The sequence below is a fragment of the Cydia splendana genome, chromosome 6, assembly GCF_910591565.1.
Source record: "Cydia splendana chromosome 6, ilCydSple1.2, whole genome shotgun sequence".
NCBI lineage: Eukaryota > Metazoa > Arthropoda > Insecta > Lepidoptera > Tortricidae > Cydia > Cydia splendana.
In genome coordinates this window covers 19518218-19545978 of record NC_085965.1, presented here as the reverse complement: position 1 = coordinate 19545978, position 27761 = coordinate 19518218, and the positions used below count along the sequence as shown (strand labels likewise).

Below are 27761 nucleotides of genomic sequence, written 5' to 3'. Positions count from 1 at the left end.
TTACCAATGTAAGTAATAGGTAATTATTAGGTATCCCAACCCAAGGCGTAGTGCCTTTGAGGAAAACCACCGTTGTCTATCAAGTAAACAATAAGTCAATCACAACTATTTTTTATTAGGCTATAGGAGTGTCCCACTGCTGGCCAAAGGCCTCCCCTCTTTCCCGCCATTTAGTCCTATCCGAGGCACACTCCCGGCCGCCACTTTTTACAAAATGTGTCTAATTATTGGACTAATTACATTACCTTAATTAATTGACCGAATAAATATTCGCGATTACATATTATCAACGTCCGCATTATCATTTCTTGTGTTACTGACACATTTAAAGTTCCTTTAACCTTAGTTCAGCTGTTTTTTAAATGTGTATTGTTATTGTTATGTCACCTTACCTCACGTTACGTTAGTAGAACACTTTTCTATCGAGGTAACCGCTTGATACCGTAATACTATTAGCATCTCGTTCTTCCATGGGAGTGCCCTAGTGATGTACCTTACTACCTTAGCGCGCGCCATGCCTTCGCCAGCCAGTTTGCCCGCCAACGCGTCCCAGCGACGCCGCGTCGCGAATACCATAGACAGTATAGACAACCCGGATACGTTTCCCGATTCCCGCTTTTAAGGTATTTTCGCAAAGTTACCTGCACTGTTTCTATTTGAAATTGGAATTTGTTTGAAGTGTTTTTGTTTTGTTTTTAATATATTAAAAGTGTTGTAAAGTGGCTTGTGAAGTTCCGCCGGCATGACTGTTGTTAATGTTGTGACCCCTTAGTTGTTTCTTTTGGAATTCATTGTTGTTGAAACTTTAAAACCTAACTACAACCTATCTAATCTAAAATTCTAATAATCTGTAATTTAATTAGTTATGTTTGTATGTATGTTTAAAATATACGATACAAAAACTATCACACGTGTTCTTACCTGTAAGACGCAATTAATGCCTAGATATTACGATGCTTAAGCTTATTTCTAAGTGCCTAATCTATCTAATTTATGTATCTTTGGAAGTGAATCACCCAAGAAGTACAATAAATCCGTAGGTGTTAAAAAGCTTAGGCAAGCATACATAATTGCAAATTATTATTGATAAGTACCTAGGTACTTATACTATTGCCTCGTAGGAATTTCGATGGCCTCATTTCTGCGAACGTTTAAGTTATTCAGCTGATCTAACTTGTAAACAAAACGAGGTCTTTATTATATTTTGAAACGAACTGGATTAAAAAAACTTTAAAATAAGTGGGTATTAGTATTATTTTTTGAAACATGGTCTGAAAAAGCTCTATATTCAATTTTTTTGATACGTATTCATTTTTCTCAAGTATTATTTATGTAAGTACTAAATTAAAATCGGGATACATATTGAGTTTCCTAATTTCATACATATTAAAAAAACCCTAAAAAAAATAATTTTATTAGTCTAAAATTGGCAATGTTTTATGAGATATCTCGAAGACATCGGGCTTTTAGTGAAATATGCAATAAGTAGTACTTTGTTAAACATTGTAGCTGTTAATATATAACAAACACGAGTAAACGGTGAGAGAATACATAGATGGAATGTCGTTAGGACCACAGATTCCCTTGATAAATTTGAAAAAACTAAACTATAACTTTGCTGTAAAAGCAAAAAATCAAATTAAATAACGTTTCCCCTTTGAATGAATTCAATAATTGTTAGCATTTAAAATGTTATTTACATAAGTAGGAAATTAACCAGTGAGTACCTGAACTAGAAGTAGGACTTATGGCTATATTGACCTAAAATCTCGTCTGTTAGGAGTTAGGAATTATATACAAATTAATCCCAGAAAAACCACGATTTCCGGCGAATAAAGGTGAAATTTATCGTCTCCTGACAGGTTTATAGCTCGTCAAAACATAATATAATTTTATTCATTGTAAAGGCAGATATGACTGGCCCGAAATATTTTTTTTTATTATTTCATAAAATGCATTCATGTACAACATAGTGAGTACGACAGGTCTGGCCTAGTGGGTAGTGGGTAGTGAAGGAGATGGTCCTGGGTTCGAATCCCGGTATGGGCATTTATTTGCGTGATGACACGAATATTTGGTCCTGTGTCATAGTACTCATGGTTTTCTATATATTTAAATATTCATATATTACCTATATATATCGTTGTCTGAGTAGGTACTCACAACACAAGCCTTCTTGAGCTTACCGTGTTATAAGATCATACAGGAGTGTTTATTTAGTCACCTGCAATAATTTACGAGGTGAATTTATAGGTCGTACTGAAGAAATTTTACTATGGGACCAACCCCGATATCGCGAAAAAAAAATTGGCTGACCATGAAACTTTCTATGGGACAGTAAAAATTTTTTCGCGATTTCGGGGCTGGTCTCATAGTAAAAGTTGCTCAGTATGACCTATATTCAGCCCGTAAATTATTGCAGGTGACCAAATAAACATCCTGTATAAAGTTAGTTATTAGTGATAAAATGGCCAACATTATTGTTAAAGATGAGGTGGTTTATCCTGCTGCTGGCGCTGGCCGCGGCCCGCGGGCAGGACACGTGCCAGTCCAGCACGGAGCCCCAATACCTGCTCTTCGGCACCAAGACCGCATACAACTACGTCAACAGGAACTTGCCCAATCTCAACCCGCAGAATATACCTGGTGAGTGTCTGGATTTTAATAAGTTCCTCCCATGTACCTACACATTAATACATGCAGCTGCATACCCAGTTTATAAATGGAATTCGTTTATTCGTTTCATTTTGGTCGATATTACAATTATGTAATTAAACAAATCTGCGAACATCACACTACAAACAAATCGGTTTTGTAAGTTTAATAAAAGCTGATATTTAATTAATCAATAAAATTATAAGTAAAAAGTCGTAATTTAAAATTTTACTACGCATGAAACTGAAACATCGTAAACAAAACAAAAGCAACTCGGACTGTGACAGTGCCAACATTACGAAGCGAAAAACCATAGACAAATGCACAAAGGCTTGACAAAGGAATTAAAAATCAATTTGAAATAGCACCACACTATTCCGGGTCATTCACCTCAGTCTAAACCTGTTATTACTAAACTTTAAAAGAAAAGACGCCAAAATTTATGCATTGTTTTTGTAGCTCTTCAATTGTTTTATTTCAATGAGTGTAGGTATAGGTATAGTACAGTAGGTACTGCTAACTAAATGCTAAATAACAAGTATTATTTACGAACAAAAACGTCAACAAGAGGGTCCCAAATTAGGTATGAACTTTGGAAACAAAATAAAACTATTAAAGGCTTATTCTTAGTCATTATTTTAGAGGAAATTGACATGATCCTAGTAAGACACTACCTTCTTCCGTCCTTCATTTCCTTCCGTCTTCCGTAGTATTTTCGTGTTGTTTTTACTAGATACGGTTAGGTAATAGGTATGTACGTGTATACAGTAAATACCATTGGACTCTCGTATGCCACTTGTTTGTATTGCATTTACAGCACTTTCTATACCTAATTAAACTAGAACGGAGCGCCGTCAGTTTTGTAACAAGCACTTTTACGCTGAGTAACCATGTCATAGGAATTGCATGTCATCGTAACGACTCAACAATACAACTATCGGTTAGATGCCCATAATCAAATTGGTTGCCTTTACGTGATAGGGATAATTCAGGTTATATGTTATAGGTATCCCTTTTTATCGTAACTTTAATCCTTGACTGAGTCACCCATATTATGTAAACTGTTTTACAAGTTTAGTAGTAAGTACATGAGTTCAGATTTCAGAAGTTCAGATTTTAAATGGTAACTACCTACCTATAGACATACCTAGGACAGTTTGGTGAGTAGGCCTGAGATACAGGAAACCATTCAGCAATACGCGTACCGAATGGGTTTGATATTACATACAACCTTATCTTATGAAATGTGTGCAATTTGATCCGCACGGACAGTCAAAACAACGGCTACCTGCATATTTTGATAACCAAACGAATATCACTTCCGGCTGCATGTTCATTAAAAAAACATAAAATAAAATAAAAAGATAAGTATAAAAGTACGTTTATCTTTTTATGCGTTTTACCAACACATACTATTTGTGGTTAAAAAATATGATTGATCGTATCTAATTCACTTCCAAAAGCTATGTCGTACCTATATATATATATATATATAGTAAGTCGTAACGTAACGTAATTTAGTATATGTTGTATGTTGTAATTGTTGTAGTAAGACGTATGTAATTAAAAATAATAAGTCCAGACTAATGAAAATTGTCGGTTATCTAGAAAAAACTGTAAGTAATAAATTACTTAGTTCAATCAAGATCGAAATTAGAAAACAGGCAGCAGCATGGTACTTACCAATCAATTCAAACGGCGCTTAATTAAATTTAAATGTGGTTTTACATACTAAATGAGTCTAGAACCGATTACAAGGAGGAAGGAAAAGACGTAATTAATCATTTATTGTTTAAAGCAAGAAGTAACAGTAAGATATACTGGGTCAAGCAAATCTTGTCAGTAGCAAACGGCGGCAAATTTGAAAAACAATTATCAATTTCAAACATTATAATATTTATAATACACAAATATTATAATAACAATTTCAAACATTTTCAATAAACCGCGAGTGACAATTTGAATTGACGCACGTAGGGCGCGCTCAGCGGAAAAAAAGTTTTGGTTCGATGTACATTGCTGCTTTTCTTAGCGCAATACTACTCTTTGAGTGTTGCCCTACTTTAGTTTGCTTTACATTGCTACTGACAAGATTTGCTTGACCCACTATACATACACATGCCGAAAAAACAAAAAAAAAACAACGGGTTGCAGTCCGGGAGTGCCGGCAGAAGTCAAAACTCAATGACATTGCACAGCGCCGCTAAAGAAGTTTTCACTATGTATAATTAAGGTTAACGCCATCTAGCGTTATTTCGTCGCATTACTTGAAACCCCTAAGCACATCACTGTTAGTACTCGAGTTATATTATACCAGTTAGAGGGAAACTCCCTAGATGGCATTTAAATCAATAAAGAAAAACTCAATGACACGTAACGTCACGTCTTACGTCTTACGCTCTCGCGAGTTTAACATTTTTTCCCCATCACAAAAAGTGCACAGCGCCGCTAAAGAAGTTTTCACTTCAAAAATCTAGGTACTGTAAAGGTGTAAATACCTTGACTTAAGGATATGAGAGACCGATGCAGATTTAACAACTTGTTACGGTTTTGAACTGGTTTTGACACGACCTTGACGATCGACTTTTTACCATCTCTCCCTGGCACGTCATCATCTTCCTCGCGTTGTCCCGGCATTTTGCCACGGCTCACGGGAGCCTGGGGTCCGCTTGACAACTAATCCCAAGAATTGGCGTAGCCACTAGTTTTTACGAAAGCGACTGCCATCTGACCTTCTAACCCAGAGGGTAAATTAGGCCTTATTGGGATTAGTCCGGTTTCCTCACGATGTTTTCCTTCACCGAAAAGCGACTGTGGTAAATATCAAATGATATTTCGCACATAATATGGAAAATACCATGTCTATAGTTCGTTTTTTTTAGCATTAGAAATAAGGTAAACAATCTTGATGTGTCTTTTAATTGAAAAACACATTTTAAAAATAAGTTACGGCAAATATGTAACAATTATGAATCTAATGCGATCATTTATATTCTTCTGCTTTCATAAGTAATAGTTACTGATTTTTACAAAGTGTTTTTCAATTAAAAGACGTCAAGATCGCTTAGTACCTTCTTTCAAGTTATTTCTAATGCTAAAAAGCCGGGCAAGTACGAGTCGGACTCGCGCACGAAGGGTTCCGTACCATAATGAAAAAAAATGCAAAAAAAAAACGGTCACCCATCCAAGTACCTACTGACCACGCCCGACGTTGCTTAACCCTTTACCGCATGGATTTTTTATTCTCCCCGAATTAAATATATGTAATAAAACACTGTTAATGTAACATAAAAAAAATTGTGAAAAAAATCTATATTCGACCCAATTAAAAATAATAGTAAATAACAATTTGTTCCAAATTTGGTACTTTATGTATTAGTGGCTAACCGGAGCCCGATTATTAAACTGGTCAAATTTGGAACTGTATGCAATATATGTATGAAAATGTAAGTTTAAAAAAAATCACTTACATTTTCAAAAACTATTTATTATTTTTATACTTATTTTTGGTAAGGTTTAGGCTATGGTAGCGGTGGTGTGGTGGCGGAACGTATGCTTGTTTGTCATTGACGTAGTAAAATAATTTGATCGTTATTGGTTATCTGTAGCTACCAGCTGTCACCGGTTATCTACAGATTTTTAACAATGCGGCTAACGTACCCAACTTAATAGAAACAAAATAAAGAAGTAGCTTGCCTGGGTGCATAAGGTTCCATATTTGGCAAACTGATAAAAAAATCACTAATGCATAATCTTCCATATTAGTCCAATCCTTCTAGCTTGTAACGCATAGTGTTCCATTTCAGGAACAAACTTTCACGACATCATACATAGTAATTTAAATATAAATACTTACATGTTTTACCGTAAAATCTCGCGGCATATATTTTTCTAATACTCAACGCTGGAAATTTATTTATTGCACTAAATATAACAACGAAAAGCTAATTACAAAAGTAGTCATTCACACTTGCAAGTAAAATTGCCGGACGTCGGTGGAGATGATAACGTCATATGGACCACACACTAGTTAGAAGCTGTATCGAGTACAGAAAACGTTCAGTAGTATTCATAGTTTCTACCTCTTACAAGTTCAGTAAAACAGATGACGCTAATACCAGTCTACGAGGATAATTTCATAACGTTCCAAATTTGGACCCATATGCGGTAAAGGGTTAACTCTGGTCAAAAATCACGTTTGTTGTATGGGAGCCCCATTTAAATCTTTATTTTATTCTGTTTTTAGTATTTGTTGTTACAGCGGCAACATAAATACATCATCTGTGAAAATTTCAACTGTCTAGCTATCACGGTTCGTGAGATACACTGGTGACAGACAGACGGACGGACGGACGAACGGACGGACGGACGGACGGACGGACGGACAGCGAAGTCCCGAAGTAATAGGGTCCCGTTTTACCTTTTGGGTACGGAACCCTAAAAAAACGAACTATAGGAACGACGTAGTAGAAGCTCTATACTCTGTATCTTTAGGTATTTAAATAAAAGTAAACAAATAAATTGTAAATTTTCGGGTAGTTATAACATTTATTGGTTTACCAACTAAATACAAAACCGCCTGGATCAGTCCCTGAACGACCTGACTTTAACCTACATTATTTGATCATGTAATGTTTTCATCTACCCTCAACTGGCTTAAGGAGCCATTTGAGGGTACCTAAAGATACAGAGTATTATCATTATCACCTTGTACTTAATCGTAATTTTTTGTGATGCCCGATATTCCATAAACCAGAGGATTTCATCGATTTTGTAACTTTGTCGCTCATTTGTGTAAATAGCCGACTTCAAAAAAGGTTTTTAATTCGACCGTATTTTTTATACAGTACGTAAACTTACTAAAACCATGGTATAATAATATACTCCGCCTGGTACTCCATTCCGAGATTCGCGTATGACCTAACTGACACGCGCCTACGTCATCATGCTGTTTACAGGTTCTCAAACTTTGAAATGTGGGAGAATTTTAACCAACGGTGAAAATTATTTTAACGGCATTAATTTTAAGTTATTCATGTAGAAACATAGTAAAATAAAACAAATCTAATGTATTAAATTAAACTTTATTTATCTATACAAGACAAACGTTTAAAAAACTAATTCACAGTTACACATTAATTACCAAGCTTACGACGTGAAAAGTTTGGAAAACACTGCGACTGCTGACACTGAGCGAGAAGGAAATAACAATTAACACGCGTTCGACAAGGATGACGGTCAGGGCATGAAGTTATCTAGATCCGAATTGTCAAATGTGCACAGCGCTATCCTGTGTTGCCAGTAGTATAAACAGAATTACCCGAAAGTCTGAAATTTCTTTCGTGAATCGGAAGATATTGCTAACGAGTAATTAAAAATGACGTGTTATTGTAAAATTTAAGCTAAAATACATATAAATGAAAATTATAAAATTATAAAGAAATATTTTAACTTATTAACCATAGGTATAATGTACCCATGTAACATGTTATGTTGAAATAAAGTGGCAATGTTATTGTGACGTAGGCCCGTGTCACTCTGGGAATGGAAGACCATGTTTTATTAGACCATGACTAAAACCATTTACACAAGCCCGTTAATGAATGGATCACACTGAGCAACTTTTACTATGGCACCAACCCCGAAATCGCGAAAAGAAAATTGACTATCCCATAGATTCAATGCCAGACCAGCAAAATGTATGAAACAACCAAATTTTTTTTCGTGATTTCGGGGTCGGTGCCATAGTAAAAGTTGCTCAGTGTGACCCATTCGTTAACGGGCTTGAGTAAATGGTTTTAGTAAGTTTACATACTGTAGGTATACTTACCTATTTTACGTTTTTCCAACAAGTTTATAGTTACTATTTTACAAACATATACCTAGTCAATAAACATATCCTGCCTTTGAGGGTTCCGTAAAAAAGTGGCGTTGGCACCCCCCGCAAAGCTTATCTTTTACGTCGCAGCATGGACAGTGGGACACCCTGGACAGCCTGTATAACGACTATTTGTATACACGTCGCATAGTTATTTTGAATAGGAAGTCCTGTAGAATGTAGATGGGCCAATATTAATCAACATACCTAAATATCTACCTAACTAAAATAAAAATAACTATTAATATCAACATGTGATCTCCTATAACTCCATAATGAGCCCAGAGACATCCATGCTATTTTAAACAGTATTTTATTAAACGATGAAAAATCTGCTATTGGCACAATTCCAGCGGTTAATTCCGGTTGTGACATCACTGGAAATATGACCCTTATTTCGAAGGGCGTAAGCCCTAAAATAAGTTACATGATGCGATATAAATATTTATATGCCTAATCATTACGGTAGATTTCCCGTGGCCATCAGACGAGTAAAATTAGCTGTGTTTAAAAACGTAGTTTTATGTTATTATTTTTGACATTATACATAGTAACTGTCGCGAATATTTAATGTTGTTAGATTAAGCGTCACAGTCGTAAATATTTACGTAGGTAAGTGTTGTTGTTGTTTTCATTTTTAGGGGTAAATTTCCTAAATAACAAGCTTAGGTACCAAGGTTAGGTAGGACTTAGGTACATATCTCTAATTATCTACCTATACCAAAGCCACTAACTATTAACTAACTAACTGTTTTGGCTCAGCGATCCAAAAAGAATATTGGCCTCCGAAACGAGAGCGTGCCACCTGTCCCGATCTTAAACCGACCAAACTCACAACTCACAATTATTGTGGATACCAAACTCAAAGCCACAATAATTGGATTTTTTCACATGTCATTAATATTAACAGGAGCGGACAAACTTTACCCCGCCGTAGTAAAACAAATAGGTAACTATTATTTACCACGGGCATTATCGAAACGTCGAGGTGAATGAAATTGCTCATAAATCTTCTTTAGTGCATAGGTATGGCAAATGCCTACAATTTCGAATGTTGGCAGCGCATCTCTGTGCAACAATGGCGATATTTGGCACAGTTTTCATAGGTACGGAAACTAGAACACTGTCGAGTTATGTCTAGTCTAGTAAACATGCTAGCTGGGTTATTCGCATTCATACTTTATTAGTATACCTGATTTTAGTCGTTTTGACAGCATCTCAGTAGTGCATCTCGCTCGTGTGTGTGCGAACGAGGTGCATTGCAGGTGGTGTCAAAATGAAATCAATTTGTAACAATGTGGGTGGGTATATGTACCTACCTTACTATAAACTACAACATATCAGTAGCGGGGCGTTTACTGTTCATATAACTCGATTGGCTTACATTACAGATACCTATCTATCTATCGAAAATGTTTGAAGGATACCCTATTCGGGAGGCGGTGATGACCACTTATCATGTCAGACTATTCCCTTCCCTAAAAACCAGTTTACCCTCATCGCGTTCGCATTAAACTAACTAAAGGGCATGGTATAATAATATTAATAATATACTCCGCCTGTACTCTCTTCCGACCACGTGACTGACACAAAAGCCTACGTCATCATGCGACAGCGCTATATAATAATATGTGATAGCGCTATATAAAGTGGCAATGTTATTGTGACATAGCCTTGTGTCACTCTGGGAAGAGAATACCATATGTTTTATTTTTATTAGACTATGCTAAAGGGCAGCCATATTCAAGGTCATAACTAATGGGCGGACGACGGATGCAATATACGTCAAAATCCTGTCAAACGATATACGTAATGCTTCGTAATAGACGTATATTGCATACGTCGTCCGCCCATTAGTCATACTTATCTGTCATAAGCAAGCCCAGCAAGCCTGCCTGCGGACCGCATGCTGCAATCTCAGCCTGTGAATAGCCTACTTAGCTATCTTCAATCCTACTGTAATTATAAAATTTTGGTTCATTTACTGCAAGTAAGTAATTTAAGTAATAATGTGAGTGTACACACATAAGTAATTAACAATTAAATGTTATGATGGATTTACATTGGACATAGTATGACAAACGCGCGTGTGGGGTCCCGCTCCATGCAATCATTTTAATACACGTATCAGAACGCGGCTGTATAAAAGATACAGGATGTGTTTAAAAACTTTAAAACGGTTATTAGGTACCTACCTACAAGCTAAATCGAATAGGTCATGAAATTTATAGAAATACCTAAAATGAAAAAAATAATACTCATCTACATCAAAAATGGTTTATTTTTGTGTTTTACATCATTTTATAATAAAACAAAAACTCATTAAAAGGATCTATCTTCATGGAAACGTCCTGGAAAGACTGACGGTAGGTACATAATACTAACTTCATAGTGATGAACCGTTTATACTAGTCGGACCAAGCTAACTATGCACCGACTTTGACGCACTACATATTTTAGTTGGTATCAAGAGAACACACAGATTATTAAATAATATCCGATTGAATCTACAGCATTTGTGATAATAAGTACGTTGTTAGCTAATTTGTCCGTCTTTTCTGTTCCCAAAAGTTAAGGAGATTGGCGAAAACGCAACCATAATAGCTCCTAACAAACTTTTGTTTTTCTGTAGCAAAAAGTCTATATAGGACCCCGCCGTCTCGGGTTTGCTCATTAGTCTTATTTGAGTTTAACTACAATAGTAAGCACGTGAATGTATATATGTACACTAATCAGCCGTTACTAAATAGTTTTAGCAAGTCTCTGGTCTCATAAATATCTTCGAAATTCAATTGGTAATTTTAGAATTCAAATCGCAAAAACTTTACCACATTTTCAGGGCAGCCTGTATTTTCCTAATCAACCGTTTAATCCAGATTTATAATGTCATGTTCCGTGGTTATAAAAACGGCTTTTATAGGTTAAGCTATAAGCATACGTGACAAAAGCGGCCGCGGCAAGCCCTTTTATCTGTAGTTAGGTGTGTTCCATCAGTTAAGGGACGATCTGTAAACCTTCTTGCATAAGGTCCACTGATGGACAGTAAAGAGTGTTGATGTAACTGGGAGCGGTAGGCGAATTTTTATGTTTTTGTGACCTTGACACAATTCGCAGTTCACGGACCAATACGAGTAAGTGTAAGCGAGATGCTTTATGATATCAATGATATGACACGTAGCGCATTTCACCGGCACGAATAAGCGCGTGCGATATCATATCAATATCAAAACCACAATCAAACCGTAACGAATTTTAGAATCAGAATCTCGCTCTGGGTAGGTACCTAACTTACTCAGATGATAGGTAAGTACCTACTTTCTGGCGGCTACCTCGCACAACGTATCAGCATTGCAATACAGCGAGGAAATGCCGCCAGCATCCTTGGTACACTGTCTCAAGGGCCTATTTCAGATCTTTTAAGCTAGTTTTTAATTTCGTTCAGTAATACCACTGTATATATATATATATCTTGTTTGTAAATAAATGATTTTGGTACTTACTATAATGTCATTTATGTCGTTATGTAAGAAAAAGTACGAGTATACCATAAGGAGTTAGAGATCTACGGTACGCTTACATAACATCAAAAATTACATTACCTACCTAATCAATTGTTAAGTTAATCAAGTTGTAGAGTTAGACCAAGTTAACTCGGCTGCGATTTCATAATTTCATAGAAGTATAACGTTTAAAATAGCACTTACACTAGTGCTATCAAAATCGCTACCAAGATACCTTGGTCTGACTCTATCAATTGTTTAAGAGCAACGTCCTTAGGCCCTTATTCCATTTTCCATAGAACATCACATTGTTACGCGTTAGCGAGCCTGGTGCATTGACTATATAGGTAGTTGATTCAATTGTTGACTTCGCAATAAATCGAAAACACTAATGGTTTGTTGAGATGGGTCAGTAAATTCAAATACTCGTAAGCTTGAATAAATGCATGGTAGAGTTCTAAACAGCTAAGTAGGTAGCCCGTTTCAGACCTAATGTACAGTTTATTTTATTTATTTACAATCTTATACCTACATATCAATGCAACAAGTAAAACGGTACAAACTTGAATTATTACTAGTTTTCTTGACAGCGAGTCGTTTGGATGCCATCCCAACTCATTATTGCACATCGTATGGCGTCGTAAACCTTGGTGAAACGTGCTCCTCATGCGTACACCATATAACCGGGTTATAGGTTTGCGGCTGGCATATTTTAATTGCACAGTATAGACGGGCTACACACGGAATTCATATAGAATGGGTTCTTATCTTAGAAATGTTGATACTACTACCATTATGGCTCAGTGATCCAAAGAGAATCTTGGCCTCCGAAACGAGTGCGTGCCACCTGTCCCTATCCTGCGCAACTTCCTGCCAGTTACTGACGCGAAGCTGAAGCAGATCCTAGAGATTTTGATACGAAGGAAAATTGGGAAAAATCATCGCCTTGTGGCTCTGGGACGCACACCGCTCTACCAACCGTGATGCCTAGGTATCTTACTTAGATTGTCTCTGCCTACATGGAAATTAACTAGATACTTATTATAAAACGATGTTTTTCGTTTATTATTATTTTTGTTTAAAGGGGGCAGTTCGCCGGACGATATCAGCCTGTCAGTTGTTCGGAACTCTCAACTTTTGCGATTCATTGACGGGCTGATCGTCGATCGATCGTCCGGCGAACTGGTACGAGTAAGCTGCGGGCCCCTTAAAACCTCTGTTTATATGTATCACATATATTCTTTATTGTTTCGCTTTTTGAGCATTGAATGAAAAAAGTAGAAACTTCATAATTTTATTATGCTTAGAATTTGGTCTCTGACGCAGTACGCTGCGTACAGCGTCAATTTTAGATAGGTATATAGAAATGTTGCCTGAATGACGAGTTATGCCGCTTTCGGCGTCAATCCAAAGCCTAAGGCCCTGGTCTCCTATAAACGCCATCGGCCGCTTACAGCGTCTGCGTCACGATGCTTACTATAAAGATGTACTGTTGTGGTCTGTTTTAGACATCGACGTCAGCGTCTTTTTTGTTCAAAAACGTTGACGCTGACGCCAGACGCCGCGTACAGCATAAAATAGGAGACCAGGGCCTAAAGAAATAATATTGTCTTAGTATTAAGTAGGCAAGCACAAACACAGGCCAACACTATTGTCGTGGTAAACAATATTTTGCGATATAACACGTGTGACACGAGTAATAGGAAAAATACTAAAAGCTTTCCGATTGTGGAAGTGTGTCACCCCTCAATAACGTCACTAGGTGCAGAACACAGCATTGTGACCCAGTTTTTGTTTACCGGGCAAACACAGACGTGAGTTCATCTCGTGTAGGTACAATCTGCTCTTTTTAAAATAAAACCATCAATAGGATAGCCTTGGGGCCTAATCAACAATCGAAAAATTACATATATCCTGCATATACAGTAAATTTTTTGGACATCGTCGGAATATCTCTACTTTCGTGAGTTTCGTGGGTTCGAGCCTTGTCTGAAGCGGATAAATATTTCCATTTTTCATTTTTCCATTTAAGAATTTTGTAGTATCGCTTGCAGACGTTGTCTGTTTTGTTAAAAAAACTATCGCTTTTTAGCAACCTTACACGTAACTAGTACTGAATACATGATATTGGAAGTAAATAACAACTTTTAGAAATGATTTCGATATTGTTTGTAGAGTGTACCTAATATTAGTAAGTATTGTGGTAATGGTGAAGCGAAAAGCTCATAGAAATCTCAAATCTCAACAACAATATAAAATTACGTACAGGTACAACATAAATTGCAGTAAGTAAGGATTAGAAGCCTCGATAGGGTGCATTTGCCCTCTTTTTTGAAAAATTGGTAGAGTCGGACTGAGCTAGAGTCAGACCAAGCTAAGTTGATAGCACAGACAGACCGAACTTCTATGAAATTATGACGATTACTTTAAATAATGCACATAATAGTGCAATATAATAATGCACTCAGAATGTTGTTGGGGCTGCCCACATGGTGTAGCGCATCGCGCATGTTCGCCGTGGTCCATACAGACGATTTCCATGCGGTTATGCGAAAGAGAATCGTCTCGATGATGGGTCGGCTTAGGAGCAGTACCAACAGCATTCTGGATGTCATTGCAGAAAGGCCTGAGAATCCTATACTGGCGCATTGGATTCGCCAAGTTATAGGCTTTCTTAAATTTAGAAAATAGATTAGGTTATAGTTTAATGTATGTACATATACAAGGTGTAAAAATTAACATTAGTTCCTAAGTTATACTAACAAATATGGATGCAAATCTGAAATAAATATTTTCAATTTCAATTTAACACTTGCATAGTGGTGCTATCAAAATCGCTGCCAACTTAGTTTGGTCTGTAGGGCTAAGATGGTCGGCTCTTTATCATTTGTCACCATCATGCCTGTCACTTTCTAACAAATATGTAAGTGCGAAAGTGACATATGGCATGACAGATGATAAAAATGCGACCATGATACCGCTTCTGGCTCTACCTCTGCATGTCATTTGCTAAGATAAAGTGTGCGAACGTCATCAACTCATCATAAACGTCTTTGCATGATACCGTGACGTTTATATTGACACTTTCACAAAGGTGGTGTTAACGTATACGTTTAGACTTACTCTAGGTCAGCGGTTCTCAAACTTTTTTGGTGACGGAACCCTTTTGGAAAGCGAAATATTTGACGGAGCCCCAAATTAAAAAAAAACATTCGTCACGTGCACCAGATATACCTACCTATAGAAGAACTTTCTTATTATTATATGAGTGATTCTCAAAATAGTGGCATCTTAACCTGTCATCGAGTTTTTGAATTGAATGTATCTTTATTTGCTCTTTTTCATATGAAACAAAAATGTATCTAGATAAACTAAAACAATGTTTATCGAGGCCAAGTCATTATTTTTATTTAAATATAATAGTTATATTTATAAAAAATAAAGAGTAGCACTTTTCACTGTAACCTGTCTTGTCCAAAAGCATCGCTCTTCCAGTTTTAGTTCTTTAGATTTTATAAGCATCAATTTATGTAAATAAAATATCATGCTATATAATAACATAAACAATACCTTTTAAAATGTACTTTGCACAGGCCTTATATATATATTTTTTTACAACAATATTCACGCACGAAGTTTGTCCAAGGATATTTTCACTGTTAACCTGTACCATTACCAACCTGTACATGCGCGGTATTGCATCTGACTCATACACAGAAAAAATTATTTAGATCATAACTGTGGCAAAATATTAGGTAAGTATCAAGCTAACCGCCGGAGGGTACCATCATGACCCAAATGTCGTAGTTTCGTAGAGACAAGTGGTTAAAGGCAGACATCTGGGGTTTTGTAACGGGATGTTAACTTTAACTTGTCTCAATTATTTTAGGAATTTGGTATGGAGTCTAATGTAATAATATCATATTAATATTGTATGAAGGTTTATTCATCTATGCTAAAAGTGAGACATTCGTATTATTATCCGTTCAAGGGAAAAAATAAAAATGAATGTATTTTTCACTGTAACCTGCTTAACTTTAACCTGTGTTTAATGTATAGGGTATTGTATGTCTTGAAAATAACTTCTTCATTTTCCGTTCCCTTTTGAAAATTTGGGGTACTTGAAGTAGTAAAACATATTTTTCATGTTTAAAGTAAAAAAAATACAAAAAAAATTTTTTCATTAACTTTAACCTGTCGATGCCACTTTCTTGAGAATCACTCATATACAAGTATTCTCGCGGAGCCCCACCAGAGGCTTTGCGGAGCCCTACGGGTTCGTGGAACACAGTTTGAGAATGGCTGCTCTAGGTAACCGATGAATGCCTTTAACGTGTGGACCATTTAAAAAAAACGGCTTTCTAAAAAAAATATTAATGGAAGCTGATTCTGAAAAGGCAATTCTGACCCAATTGTTTCCAGTTGACAGGATATACACAGGCTCATCTCCGTGATTAGATATCGGTCTAGGTCGTACGCATATATTTTTGCTTGACCCAGATGTGCATCGTTATGAAATGCCACCCTCAGCGGGGGTGAGATCATAAAGTGCCCCTGAGTCTAAGAATAATGTTGTTTATAAATCGATTTAGATGTTTATAGGGCAGTCACTAACGTGTAGGTAAAATTATGGCGTTAAGAGGCCGTTATCGATTTTAGTCGCAAAAATGTAAAATTGATAGAAATTCTACACTTTTTGCTGCCTAATAGAAATAACAAGTACCTACTGGTTTCTATATTCGCACGTCTTCCCATCTTGCACTTTTGTAGATAATTTTTTTGAACAGACTCACTAAATTAGTCATATTTTTTTTTCTGAGGACGTTTAGGTAAACGCGCGTAAAGCACTCATTTTGTCGATCTTATTTGTACATTTCGTAAAGTTTGGACGGCTAAAAATGGTAAATTTGTATTACACATATCCTGTACTCGAACTTTTGTAGACTACATTTTTGTTATTATGACTTTGAAGGCGTGTAAATGAAAGTTAGACGAAATCAATTTTCTCGAGAAATTACTTCAAAACAAGTGATAATTTCTGTGAAATTCGACTTCATTTCAACGTAATTTTGATACTTAAACAATCGACAACATTTCCTGAAACTGTTCTTATACATCAATTACATCATTTAGTATAATTTACTACCATAATTTTTTGAAGAATTTTTAAAAACTGTCCCTTCTCGTCATGTATTACCGGTGACGCATGCTCGCGACCTCATTATTAAAAGCTTGAGAAGACGTGCTAATAGAAACCAATACTTGCTATTTAGATATAACAAAGGTGTACAATTTCAACGACAAAATCCATCAATTTCGCATTTCTGCTCTAAAATCGATAACGGCCTTTTAAGTTAACTGATTAAAAAAATAGCACCAGATCACAGCATCTTATTTCAAATAGTTTTTTTAAAATTTTATTGAAATCCACGCAATTAAATAACCGCTATGCATCAAATACTTAAATATATTATACCTTTACGGCCCATTTTAAGTAAAAGAAAAGATCACATTCGTTTGCAATCTCATATCACAATCTTCTTTTATTGGTTTTATTTTCTTTTCCTTTTGTAAGAATTTGATATGTTTTCTGAAAGAGCTACGTATTTGTATAAAGTTATGTACTCACTGAGTATAATTGCATGAATTCTATAGTAATTTAAATTGTATTTTTCTTAATTACTCGTAATGCATGTTAATTATAAGATGTAAATAATGTTTTGAAAAGATGTGTCCCGCCGAGTTTGTTGCCGGTCCCATATTGGGATACCCTCCTCCAATTGAGGGGGGATTTAAATCTTCTCGGGGCAGAGGTGTACGGTTGGAGCCGGTAAAGGTTTATTTGACGTTCATAAGCGCATTGTAATATGCCTACTTGAATAAACTATGTTTTATCTTTTTTATCTTATCATAACTTTCCCCGAACCCTCAGACATTAGGTTTGCTAGGTGCTTGACCATACAAAATTCACTGATTTCTCTATATACATATGTGCTAATCACCTTATATGTAAGTATTTTACATTTGTTGGTAAAGTCATCATCTAATATCTTATTGCACCCGAGCGCGCGGTATAGGCTCGTGCGCGTGCTAGAGACGTGAAGGCGTGAACACTTTAGGGCCTATGATAAGAAAGTGGCTCACGCTAGCCCGGGCCGGCCCGGGCCTAGGCGTCCGACATGTCATTTTCTATGACGACTGATCGGTGATCACGTGGTGCTTTCCATAGAAGAAGCGCCGGAAACTCCGACCCGGCCCCGGCCCGGTCTAGGCGTGAGTCATCCATAATGCTTCAGTCAGCGGACCTTCATACTTTTCAAATTCAGGTCCAGTGTAGCAGAGCACGACAGTAATCAATAGATAGTCAGTCGTTGGCTAAAACCTATCGTTAGAAAACCCAATAAATTACAATCCCAACTTATTAGCTCATTCCCAAATCTAGAGCGCGACCTAAAAATGCCTGAATCTGTGCCGTTTCGAACTCCCATTAGGGCCACCCTAGGACGATCAATTTGAACAAAACACCTACTGTCCATTTAGCACTGTCAAACGAGGATCGTGAGGTCATCGTTTAGTCTTTATTTATGGCCGACAGATTGCATGAACTATTTATACCTTGGTTAATTACGAGCGGACGTTACGTTATGTGTATTACGATCTGTTTGAAATAGTGTTTTATTTCCTGTGGTGTGAAGTTTTATGAGTTTTTTTCTAGTACGAGCGTACAATACTGGCACCGGATATGAAACGTACTTTCCGATGGTACCGTTTACGCTAGCCATTCTCAAAGTGTGCTCCGCGGACCCCTGGGGCTCCGCAAAGCCTCTGTGGGGGCTCCGCTATAAAAAACGAAAACAAATCAATAACCAGCTCTTCTATATCACTGGTCCACAGTTAAATTTAAAGGTAGAGACGAACAATTTTTTTTAATTTGGGGCTCCATCAATTAATTTAGGGTTCCGTTGCCCAAAAAGTTTGAGAACCGGCTGCTTTAAGCTATAGGAACCGAACGCGTTGGAGGGTCTGCCATCTTGTGGCCTGAATCAGAAACATATGGGCACATGTACCTACATTGCCAAAGCAAGTGCTACCATCTACCGTAGGTACGTTTCCTTGTGCATAGTAGGTTCTGCCATCTTGTGGGCTAAATTGGAAGCTCTGACGGCTCCTATGCTGCCCTCTATAGTGCATGCACGCTCCCTATCGCAACCTTAGACCCCGATTCAAATTTAATAATTTGGTACGGTTTTGATCTTACATATTTTGATACGACCTCGATGATCGCTCACTCTGATTAGTGCATGTGAAATGAAGTGAAACTCGTGCGTGAAATGCGCGAAACCATAACAACAGCACATGAATGAAACACTTTGAATTTTGTTTAATAATAATTACCTACCAGATATGATTGAGTATTAGTTAAATTTATTTGACGTAGGATATTTCGTAGTCGTTTCGAAATCTTAGGCCTTGCCTTGACAGAAGAAGGTAAGTAAATTAAGTTGTGTCAATAATGTATAGGTAAAATGTAGGTATACATATATGTATTTGACTAACATTACATTACATTTACCTACACCGTAGTAGCACCTACGAGTATAGTAGGTACATGAGTAGTGCCTATGTAAATATGTGCCTTATTTCGTAAGAATAGGTACGGCTTTGACCCACATTACAAGTGGAATCCCTTGGAATATATAGGCACATGCACATACAACCTCGATAAAGCGAAATCCTCCTTAACACGAAATAAAACGCTTTCCCTTCCCTTCAAATCCCAAACTCGGGACAGGATTTAGTCCCGCTTTTCTGGGATAACGGCTCTCTCACAAGAATCAGATAGAAATATTATCTTCATATATGAGTATCCCAGATGCACGAGCTCGAATCTCGACTGAGACGGGAAATTACATTCTCTATAAAATTTCTTTATTTTTTAAATCTCAACAATGATGTTGTCCCCAGGATGCCAGGCGAAAGCTATCTGGCTACTGAACCGGCATGGTTCTACTAATCCAGAGGCGGATGAACTGCCCCAGCTGCGGCACTTGACGGCCTTCAGGGACAACGTTGTCAAGAACTACCACAATGGCTACAACAAGGAGGTAGGTCTAGGCTACACTAGAATATTCCAATGGGGCAGTGGCGTAGCCAGGCGTGGGCGAACTGGGCCTTCGCCCACGGCCTCGCACTTAAAGGAGCCTCGCGGAAGCCATCCCTTTTTATTATCTTGGGAATACATATTGAAAGAAAAGGGCCTCGCAAATGCGACTTCGCCCACCCCACGGCTAGATTAGTTCACGCTACGCCTCTGCAATGGGGGATGGAGGTGAAACGAAATCTAAAACTACGGGGGGCCAAGCCAAAATGATAATTGGATATCGACAAATGTCAAACGAACAGAAAAACTGTAGGTATGGGGGTGACAGAAGCTACGAAATGTCACGTGACTATATTCGTACATTACTTTACATTACCTATTTAAACGATTGGCGTTTTCTATGAACGATTTTCATCTTGGCTAGGCCAGCGATATGGAAATGTTCTTAGGAGTTACTTCTCGTAAGGCCGTAAGAAGGAAACATGCTAGTTTGTCTAAATCGTCAGCAACTATATAGCTAAGTATAATTAAGTATATTAGTTATAATTTTCAACAATTTCTACAATATTGCTTAATACTACCCACCGGGACATATAGGTATATAAGTAACTCCTTGATCGCAATTCAATTCGTAGACCAATAGTCCAATGTCTTGTCTTCCTGCACGCCTTGCAAATTTTGCCAAAACTCATGAGACTCATATAGACACGCATGTGGACTCAAGCCAGTCGCGGCAAGACGTGCTAAACTTGCTGCGTAAATGCAATATTTCAACCTTTGTTTCAGCCCAGAATGTGCCTCGGCGACCAATCGCTGCTCACTCGCTGGACGTGGAACCCGCGGCAGAACCTCACATTTGCTGGGGACCTCACGACCAACGGTTACATGCGCACTGAGGAGCTGGCACAGAGCTGGGTTTCCCGCTATCCTAGTCTTCTGACTGATAACAAGCACGATTACTTGGTGAGTTTTTTGAACAGTAAAAGTCGAGAATGTGCTCTCTATGAGATGAGGCAGTTCTGAGAACCAACGCATCGTAAACTGACCTATAATCTTGATTTCGTGCGTTTTATTACCAACCCAAAGGCATATGTGCAGCAGTGGACGACTTTCGGCATGATGATAAGTATATTAAATTACTTGTAGAGCTAGAGAAGGAAAACATCCTTCACAAGATTCCTTTGATGACGTGAGCGTCATGAGAAATGTTGATGTCTCATATATCAGCCTGTTATCAGGGCCCTCACTGGTAACATGGTTTTTATTCATTTACTTAAATTATGATTATAATTTCAGTTCAAGTTCGCGAAGGACAAGCGTTCCTCGGAATCTTTCCACGCCTTCACTGCGGGCCTGTTTCGGTCGCGTCCCGAAGATCTCGATTTGCCGAATGAAAATGATGAGAAACTGCTTATGGTATGCACTTCATCGAGATACTATTACGTACGGGTCAAAAACGCTTCGTAAAAAGGGGGACCTTTCATGTGGACAATATCTATATCTACCTACATATGGATGATTGGGATTTTACTGAGGATTTCATGATACTTACAGCATTTAAGAAATGAAAGGTTTGACATGCCAAGGGTTGTCAACAAAGCATGTAAGAGTCCAGAAAAAAAAAATGACTTTAAAGCAATGACCTTTTATTTTAAAGTCAAGTTAAGTTTGTTTTCTTATGTCCACTAGAAAAACGCAGTTTTTTACCCCTAGATACATCTCTAGTTTACATAACTATGGTAAAACGTACCTACTGCTAATAATCTAAATATATACTTTATGTACTTATAGTATCTATCTAACTCCGAAATAAGATTATTATGATAATGTCTTCCCATTTGTAGGGTACAAAGGTATACTTAATTGATATAAAACCAACAAACGTACTTTTGCGGTTCTTACTGTTGTTAGAATGTCGAACTATAAGTAATACGGCGCAGATTCCATAGGCCCCGCTGGGTTTTTACCCCACATCTTCCAGGAATAGGCCAATAAATTACAGGCAAGTCCTGGTTTTATTTAGGAGCAGCAACGTAGTCTCTAGAGACAAACCTCAAGGGCGACTTTAATTACATTGACTTTTATTAGCTACTATCGATTAGTTGATATTTATTCTACCCAACCTACAGTACCTTTTAATGCCACCCAAACGCTTTTCTTTCATTTGTGTGAGTTAATCGGTCTTCGCGCTAGAATTAGGAACAGCCGGTTGCTCTTTGTCGGATAGTAGCAATATTTGACGTGTCTTATAGGTGCCTATTACTAATTTGTTGGGGCAGGGGCAACGAATACGGGTGGCCTTGTCCCGAGTTTCCAGGTCTTCGCGCCACCCAAACCCCTGTCCGCACCTAGCTCTTGCCTGACATGCGATTTGTTTTCAGCCGGACAAATTCTGTCCAGCGTGGAGCAGAGACATCGGGGACAGCAATGAGACCCTCAGGCAACGGGACATCTTCGAGTCCAAGCACGAATGGGCGGAGGTGAGTAATTCAGCTATTTACTTTATAAATCATAAATAAATCATAAATCATCTCATTTATTCGTGATAAACTATAACATACACAAGTAAAGAAATAACAAAGAAAGTTGAACATAAAAATAAATAAATAGTTTACCACGAAATGGATGTATGGATGGAGTACCTACCCTCAGAGAACTACAAGTAGGTAACTAAGGAGTCGATAGCGTCTTTTCGTGATCATAAGTAAAGTAAGGGGTCGTTCTAATACAACGCGACTACGCCATTAGATATCGCAAGCGAATTTTACTCGTGCGAACGCGCGATCAAACATATTGAACTCGAATAGGTGTCCTAATTAACAATCGCGCGACTCATTCAATTCTAAGTATCAGGTTCCAACTTTGGTCAAATCCGAAGACCACAAAAAATACCGAAGCTTTCATGGCCGAGGCTCAATAAATATTAGGTGATTTAGGTACTAGAAGTAGAACACAATTACTATATTTTGTATGTTACATTTCTGTCGTGACCGTGACCACACATTTTGTGTCGTGTCCTACCACAATAACATGACCCAACCTCTGCGGATGTCACGAATTCCTGATGTCCCAAATTAATTTGTATTTTTAATTCTAATTGTAACCTTGTCCGTGTTTCATATGGGTCAAAAAAATTGTCATTAGCACAAACACAATTAATGGAGCTAATGAATTGTTCTGGTATGCGGGATTAGGTAGTTGGACTAGCTGGCCAGTTATTTAATAAGGTCAATTGGTATGTTTCGGTTGTACCTAGAATGAAATGGACCCGGTCACTTATTAGTAACACGTGCATCCTAAATAGTAAATAAATACAAACAAAACAAACTGGACGTTTCCACGTTCGAGGAAAACGATTAAATACAATTCTATCCTGACCTATAGGATAATCGGTTTAAGTGACCTTTTAGAAGCTACAAAGTAGGTACTTGGCTTCCTCGATTCTACCACAAAATAAAATAAACCGGACAAGTGCGAGTCAGACTCGCCCATCGAGGGTTCCGTACTTTTTAGTACTTGTACAACAACATTATTGTTAACATTGTTGTTGATAGCGGCAACAGAAATAGGTACATCAACTGTGAAAATTTCAACTGTTTAACTATCACGGTTCATGAGATACAGCCTGGCGACAGACAGACTGACGGATAGACAGACAGACAGACAAGAATAGTGGAGTCTTAGTAATAGAATAGGGTCCCTTTGGGTACGGAACCCTAAAAAGGGCTTGTTTTCATTTTACTGACTTCGCTACATTTGCAATAAAATAAAATAATAAATCAAGCTCTTAAATTTAAATATGCAGATGGTGAGCAACATATCTTCGCGCCTGGGCTTCACGTATGACATCGACCGCAGCATCATTAAGAACATCTACCAGATGTGCCGCTACAACAAGGCGTGGGACATCACGCAGATATCGCCCTGGTGCTCAGTAAGCCACTTTTATCTCAGCCAAAAATATTTCAGATCTGAATACTTACTATAATCAGCTATAATATTATCCATGTAGACATTATATACTTTCCAAATTACGTCAAATGAAGTAGATACGTCTTTTGCACGCTGTAGAAAAGCAGATCGAGGTTAAGCGTGAACCAACGACCAACGACCATATTATACTTAAGTGAATTTTGAAGTGAAAAGGGATGATCCTGCAGGACTCCGAGAAATGTCGAACTAATCACCTATGGCTACATTCGACTTCTCAAAAGCTCACCAAGGAATTGATGACCCTGGGCCCTGACCTTTGGTTTCCGACTCGAACGCCAGATAGACCACCAATAATAAAACAATTAGCATCAGATTTCATACGAGCCTGCCTGGCCTCATTTTTAAAGGTGCTGGCCCTTGAGTCAATAGGTTAATGTGTTCTATATTTACCGTCGTAAATATCATTCTTTATACTGCGTACAGTCACACGATTTGCAATTTGTTTGTAGGTATATTTCTTTTTTTTTATCGCTAGTAGGTACTAACGCCTCTGATATAGAAAACCACCCAGCCCGTGTTTTATGTCTTTTTACTTAGTATGAATAGCCTTAAGATAATCTGTTTTTGAGCAATTTCTGCCAAGCTTCAAGACATTTATAACCGATTTCATAAAAAGGAGGTTCTCAATTCGTCGGAAACTTTCACACAACTCATTGATTGACACGATGACATTCCAGGCATTCTCCCGCGAAGACCTCCGACGTTTCGAGTATGCCGAAGACCTGGAAACCTTCTACAAGTATGGCTACGGTTCGGAGACCAGCCCCAAGCTGGCCTGCCCGCTCATCAAGGATATGATGGATTTCTTTAATAAGCATGTCAACGCAAGTAAGTTCTTGTCATCTTCAAACATCACAAACTACGATCTGAATTTCCTTTGAAAATCATCGTCAAAAGCACTTTGTATATTTCTTGAACATAGAAGACCAAGCTAAACTGTGCACAGACTTTGCAATGACAAAGTATAAGAATATCACCATAAACGTCTATTTCTATAAAAAAATATGACGCTTATTGGCACGTCCACACTTCATTACCCACTTCAAAGTCGGTGCCGAGTTAGCTTAGTCAAACCCCTCTAGCCGAAGTAAAACTTCATCATCATCATCATCATCATTCTAGCCTTCAGAGCATAGGCCTCTCTTCGTGAAGTAAAACTTAGCACCTTTATTATTTGCAGATGTTCCCCAACAGCCGGTCTCGCAGATCCTGTTCGGCGAAGCCCCCGCTCTGCTTCTACTGACTGGTGCCTTGGGCGGCCGTCGTGATGACGCGCCGCTCACCGGAGATAACTTCCACACGGTCCCCACGCAGAGCCGCAAGTGGAGCTCCTCTGCCGCCTCGCCTTTTAATGGGAACCTTGCCGCTATTCTGTACAAGTAAGCTATTCCCTTTCCTCGTTTACCAATGGGACTCGAGGCGGCTCAGTCACTCATAGTGCAATGGGGAGAGCTCTATGTTCGGAGTTTCTCTGCGCGATATTTAGGAATAAAAATATTCGCAGAACTAAAGGCATCCGACGTAGCTCGAAGGATTGCATGCTTTAAGTGACAATGGGCGCTGAAAGCCGAAGCCCGTACATTCTTCTGCCGCGTATAGTCACGTATTATGACGCAAAAGAACCATTCATTATGAACCATAAACAATATTTAACTCACAATCCCTATTTCTCCAGATGCAATCCCAACGGCAACTTCGGCTACAAGGACCGGCACCAGATCCTCTTCCTCCAGAACGAGCAAACCATGGACCTGCCCTTCTGTAAGGTGGGCCTGTGCGAGTGGCCCGACCTCAAGGTCCGGCTGGGTGACATCGCGAGTAAATGCAACCTGGACTTCTGCAATGGGGCCGCGACTTTGAACAGCGTTGTGGCTTTATGTGTTGGTTTGTTTGCGTTCTTTGTGAGATATCTGGTTTAAATTCGTGTTTTCACTCACGTGTATCGAACGTATTACAGAGTGGCTAAAAAATAACTGCCCCCAAAAACACCGAACCCCGAAAATATTTAGCGATTTCGGGGTTGGTCCCATAGTAAAAGTTGCTCAGTATAATCCCAAAACCACCCTGGTAACGGGAATGCAGTTATGTTTTAGCCACCGTGTATATTAGGTACTTGAGTATGGTATCAGTTATGTGAGCGTACAATGTCTAGATGTAGTGCGTAATTGTTTTCCATCGTATTTTCTCGGAAACGTTCGTATTTGTCCCGCTAATTTCAGTCAACCTCAGTACTTTTGTACCGAGACTGACTGAAATAGCAAGACGCTTTCGTACGTTTCCGTGAAAATACGATGGAAAATAATTATGCACTACATCTGTAATGTTATGAGAGAGAGCCGGTACCGAAGCGTCTGCACTCAAAGCACACTCAAAGTAATATGGGTACAACAAATCCACCTAAGGTTTGCCTGAATGAAGTAGGTTAATTAAAGCCGTGACGCTTAGCTACTTACTGGCTATTGACGGATGGCGCGATTTTGTCACCGATGGCTACTATACTATCCGCAAACCAAACTGAGGACCGAGATCATATTACCATCTCTTTCACTCCTGCTAAGACGGATGTGTGTACCTTAATGAGTACGTACTTAGCTATCGGTGTACTCCTTAAGTACAAGTACACCAAATACGCATTTTGTAAGCTTTAGTAAAACCTTTGACCATGAACAGTTAGTATGAATATTATGACTATTAAGAGTATTGTCAGCATTTTGCATAGGAGTTTTTTGACATATTAATTCCCATAACTGTCTGTTACCCTTATTGTATTGTTCGTTATTAGCAATTTACTAATATGAATTAAACATCAGTGTCATATATGCTTTCGGACATTTATACGTTAGGTAGTAGGTACATTATAAGAATAACATTTTAGACTCGCTTATCAAAGGAAGTCATTCTAGTACAGATGTAGTGCATACCTAATTGTTTTCCATCGTATTTTCTCGGAAACGTTCGTATTTGTCATGCTACTTCAGTCAACCTCAGTACTTTTTGTACCGAGACTGACTGAAATAGCCAGACACGTTCGTACGTTTCCGTGAAAATACGATGGAAAAGAATTATGCTCTACATCTGTATCACATTTTGTGTCAGTAAGTTCGTACTTTATTGTATGAGTGTATAAGAATAAGAACCTAAATGTACCTAAGTAATTCAATAGTCATGGTAATAAAAAGTATCATATTAAAAGTATTTTTGAGACACTCTAAATAATGCTTTATTTCTTGTATATTTCTTGTCGTTAATATTAATTTTTAATGTACAGTTAGCATCAGAAGTGGCTAAACGTGTGAGGAGTTCAAAATTAATCGCGCAAGCTTTTATTCTCTAACAATAAAGTTGCGTTTAGGTAATTTTGATCGTCTCGCCCGCTTGTCTTATTCTGGTGTAGTGGTGTGACTGTATTATGTACTAAGATATCCTAGATTTCTAGGCCACCTATAAGTGTCGCTTTAGTACTTAGATATAGTTTTTGCTGTGAGATTTTTCAATATTTTAATATCATGCATTTTAACTGTATTTGTGGTCGCTTATGATGTAATCATAGGCTTTATTATTTTAAGCGTTTTTAGTTTCGATTAAGTTTTTTAACGTTATATTTTGTAAATATTAAGAGCAGTCGTGAGCGTAA

General features: G+C 37.9%; 1 protein-coding gene across 1 annotated transcript; it reads left to right on the top strand.

Moving 5' to 3' along the window:
* Window positions 1-417: 417 nt before the first annotated feature.
* On the top strand, window positions 418-27761 carry LOC134791506 (multiple inositol polyphosphate phosphatase 1-like). The gene is made up of 10 exons (XM_063762552.1): window positions 418-623; window positions 2490-2646; window positions 19999-20138; window positions 20921-21097; window positions 21431-21550; window positions 22516-22614; window positions 23940-24068; window positions 24805-24955; window positions 25308-25506; window positions 25803-27761. Exons 2-10 carry the CDS (start codon window positions 2490-2492, stop codon window positions 26044-26046), a joined length of 1416 nt encoding a protein of 471 aa, XP_063618622.1. The 5' UTR covers window positions 418-623; the 3' UTR covers window positions 26047-27761.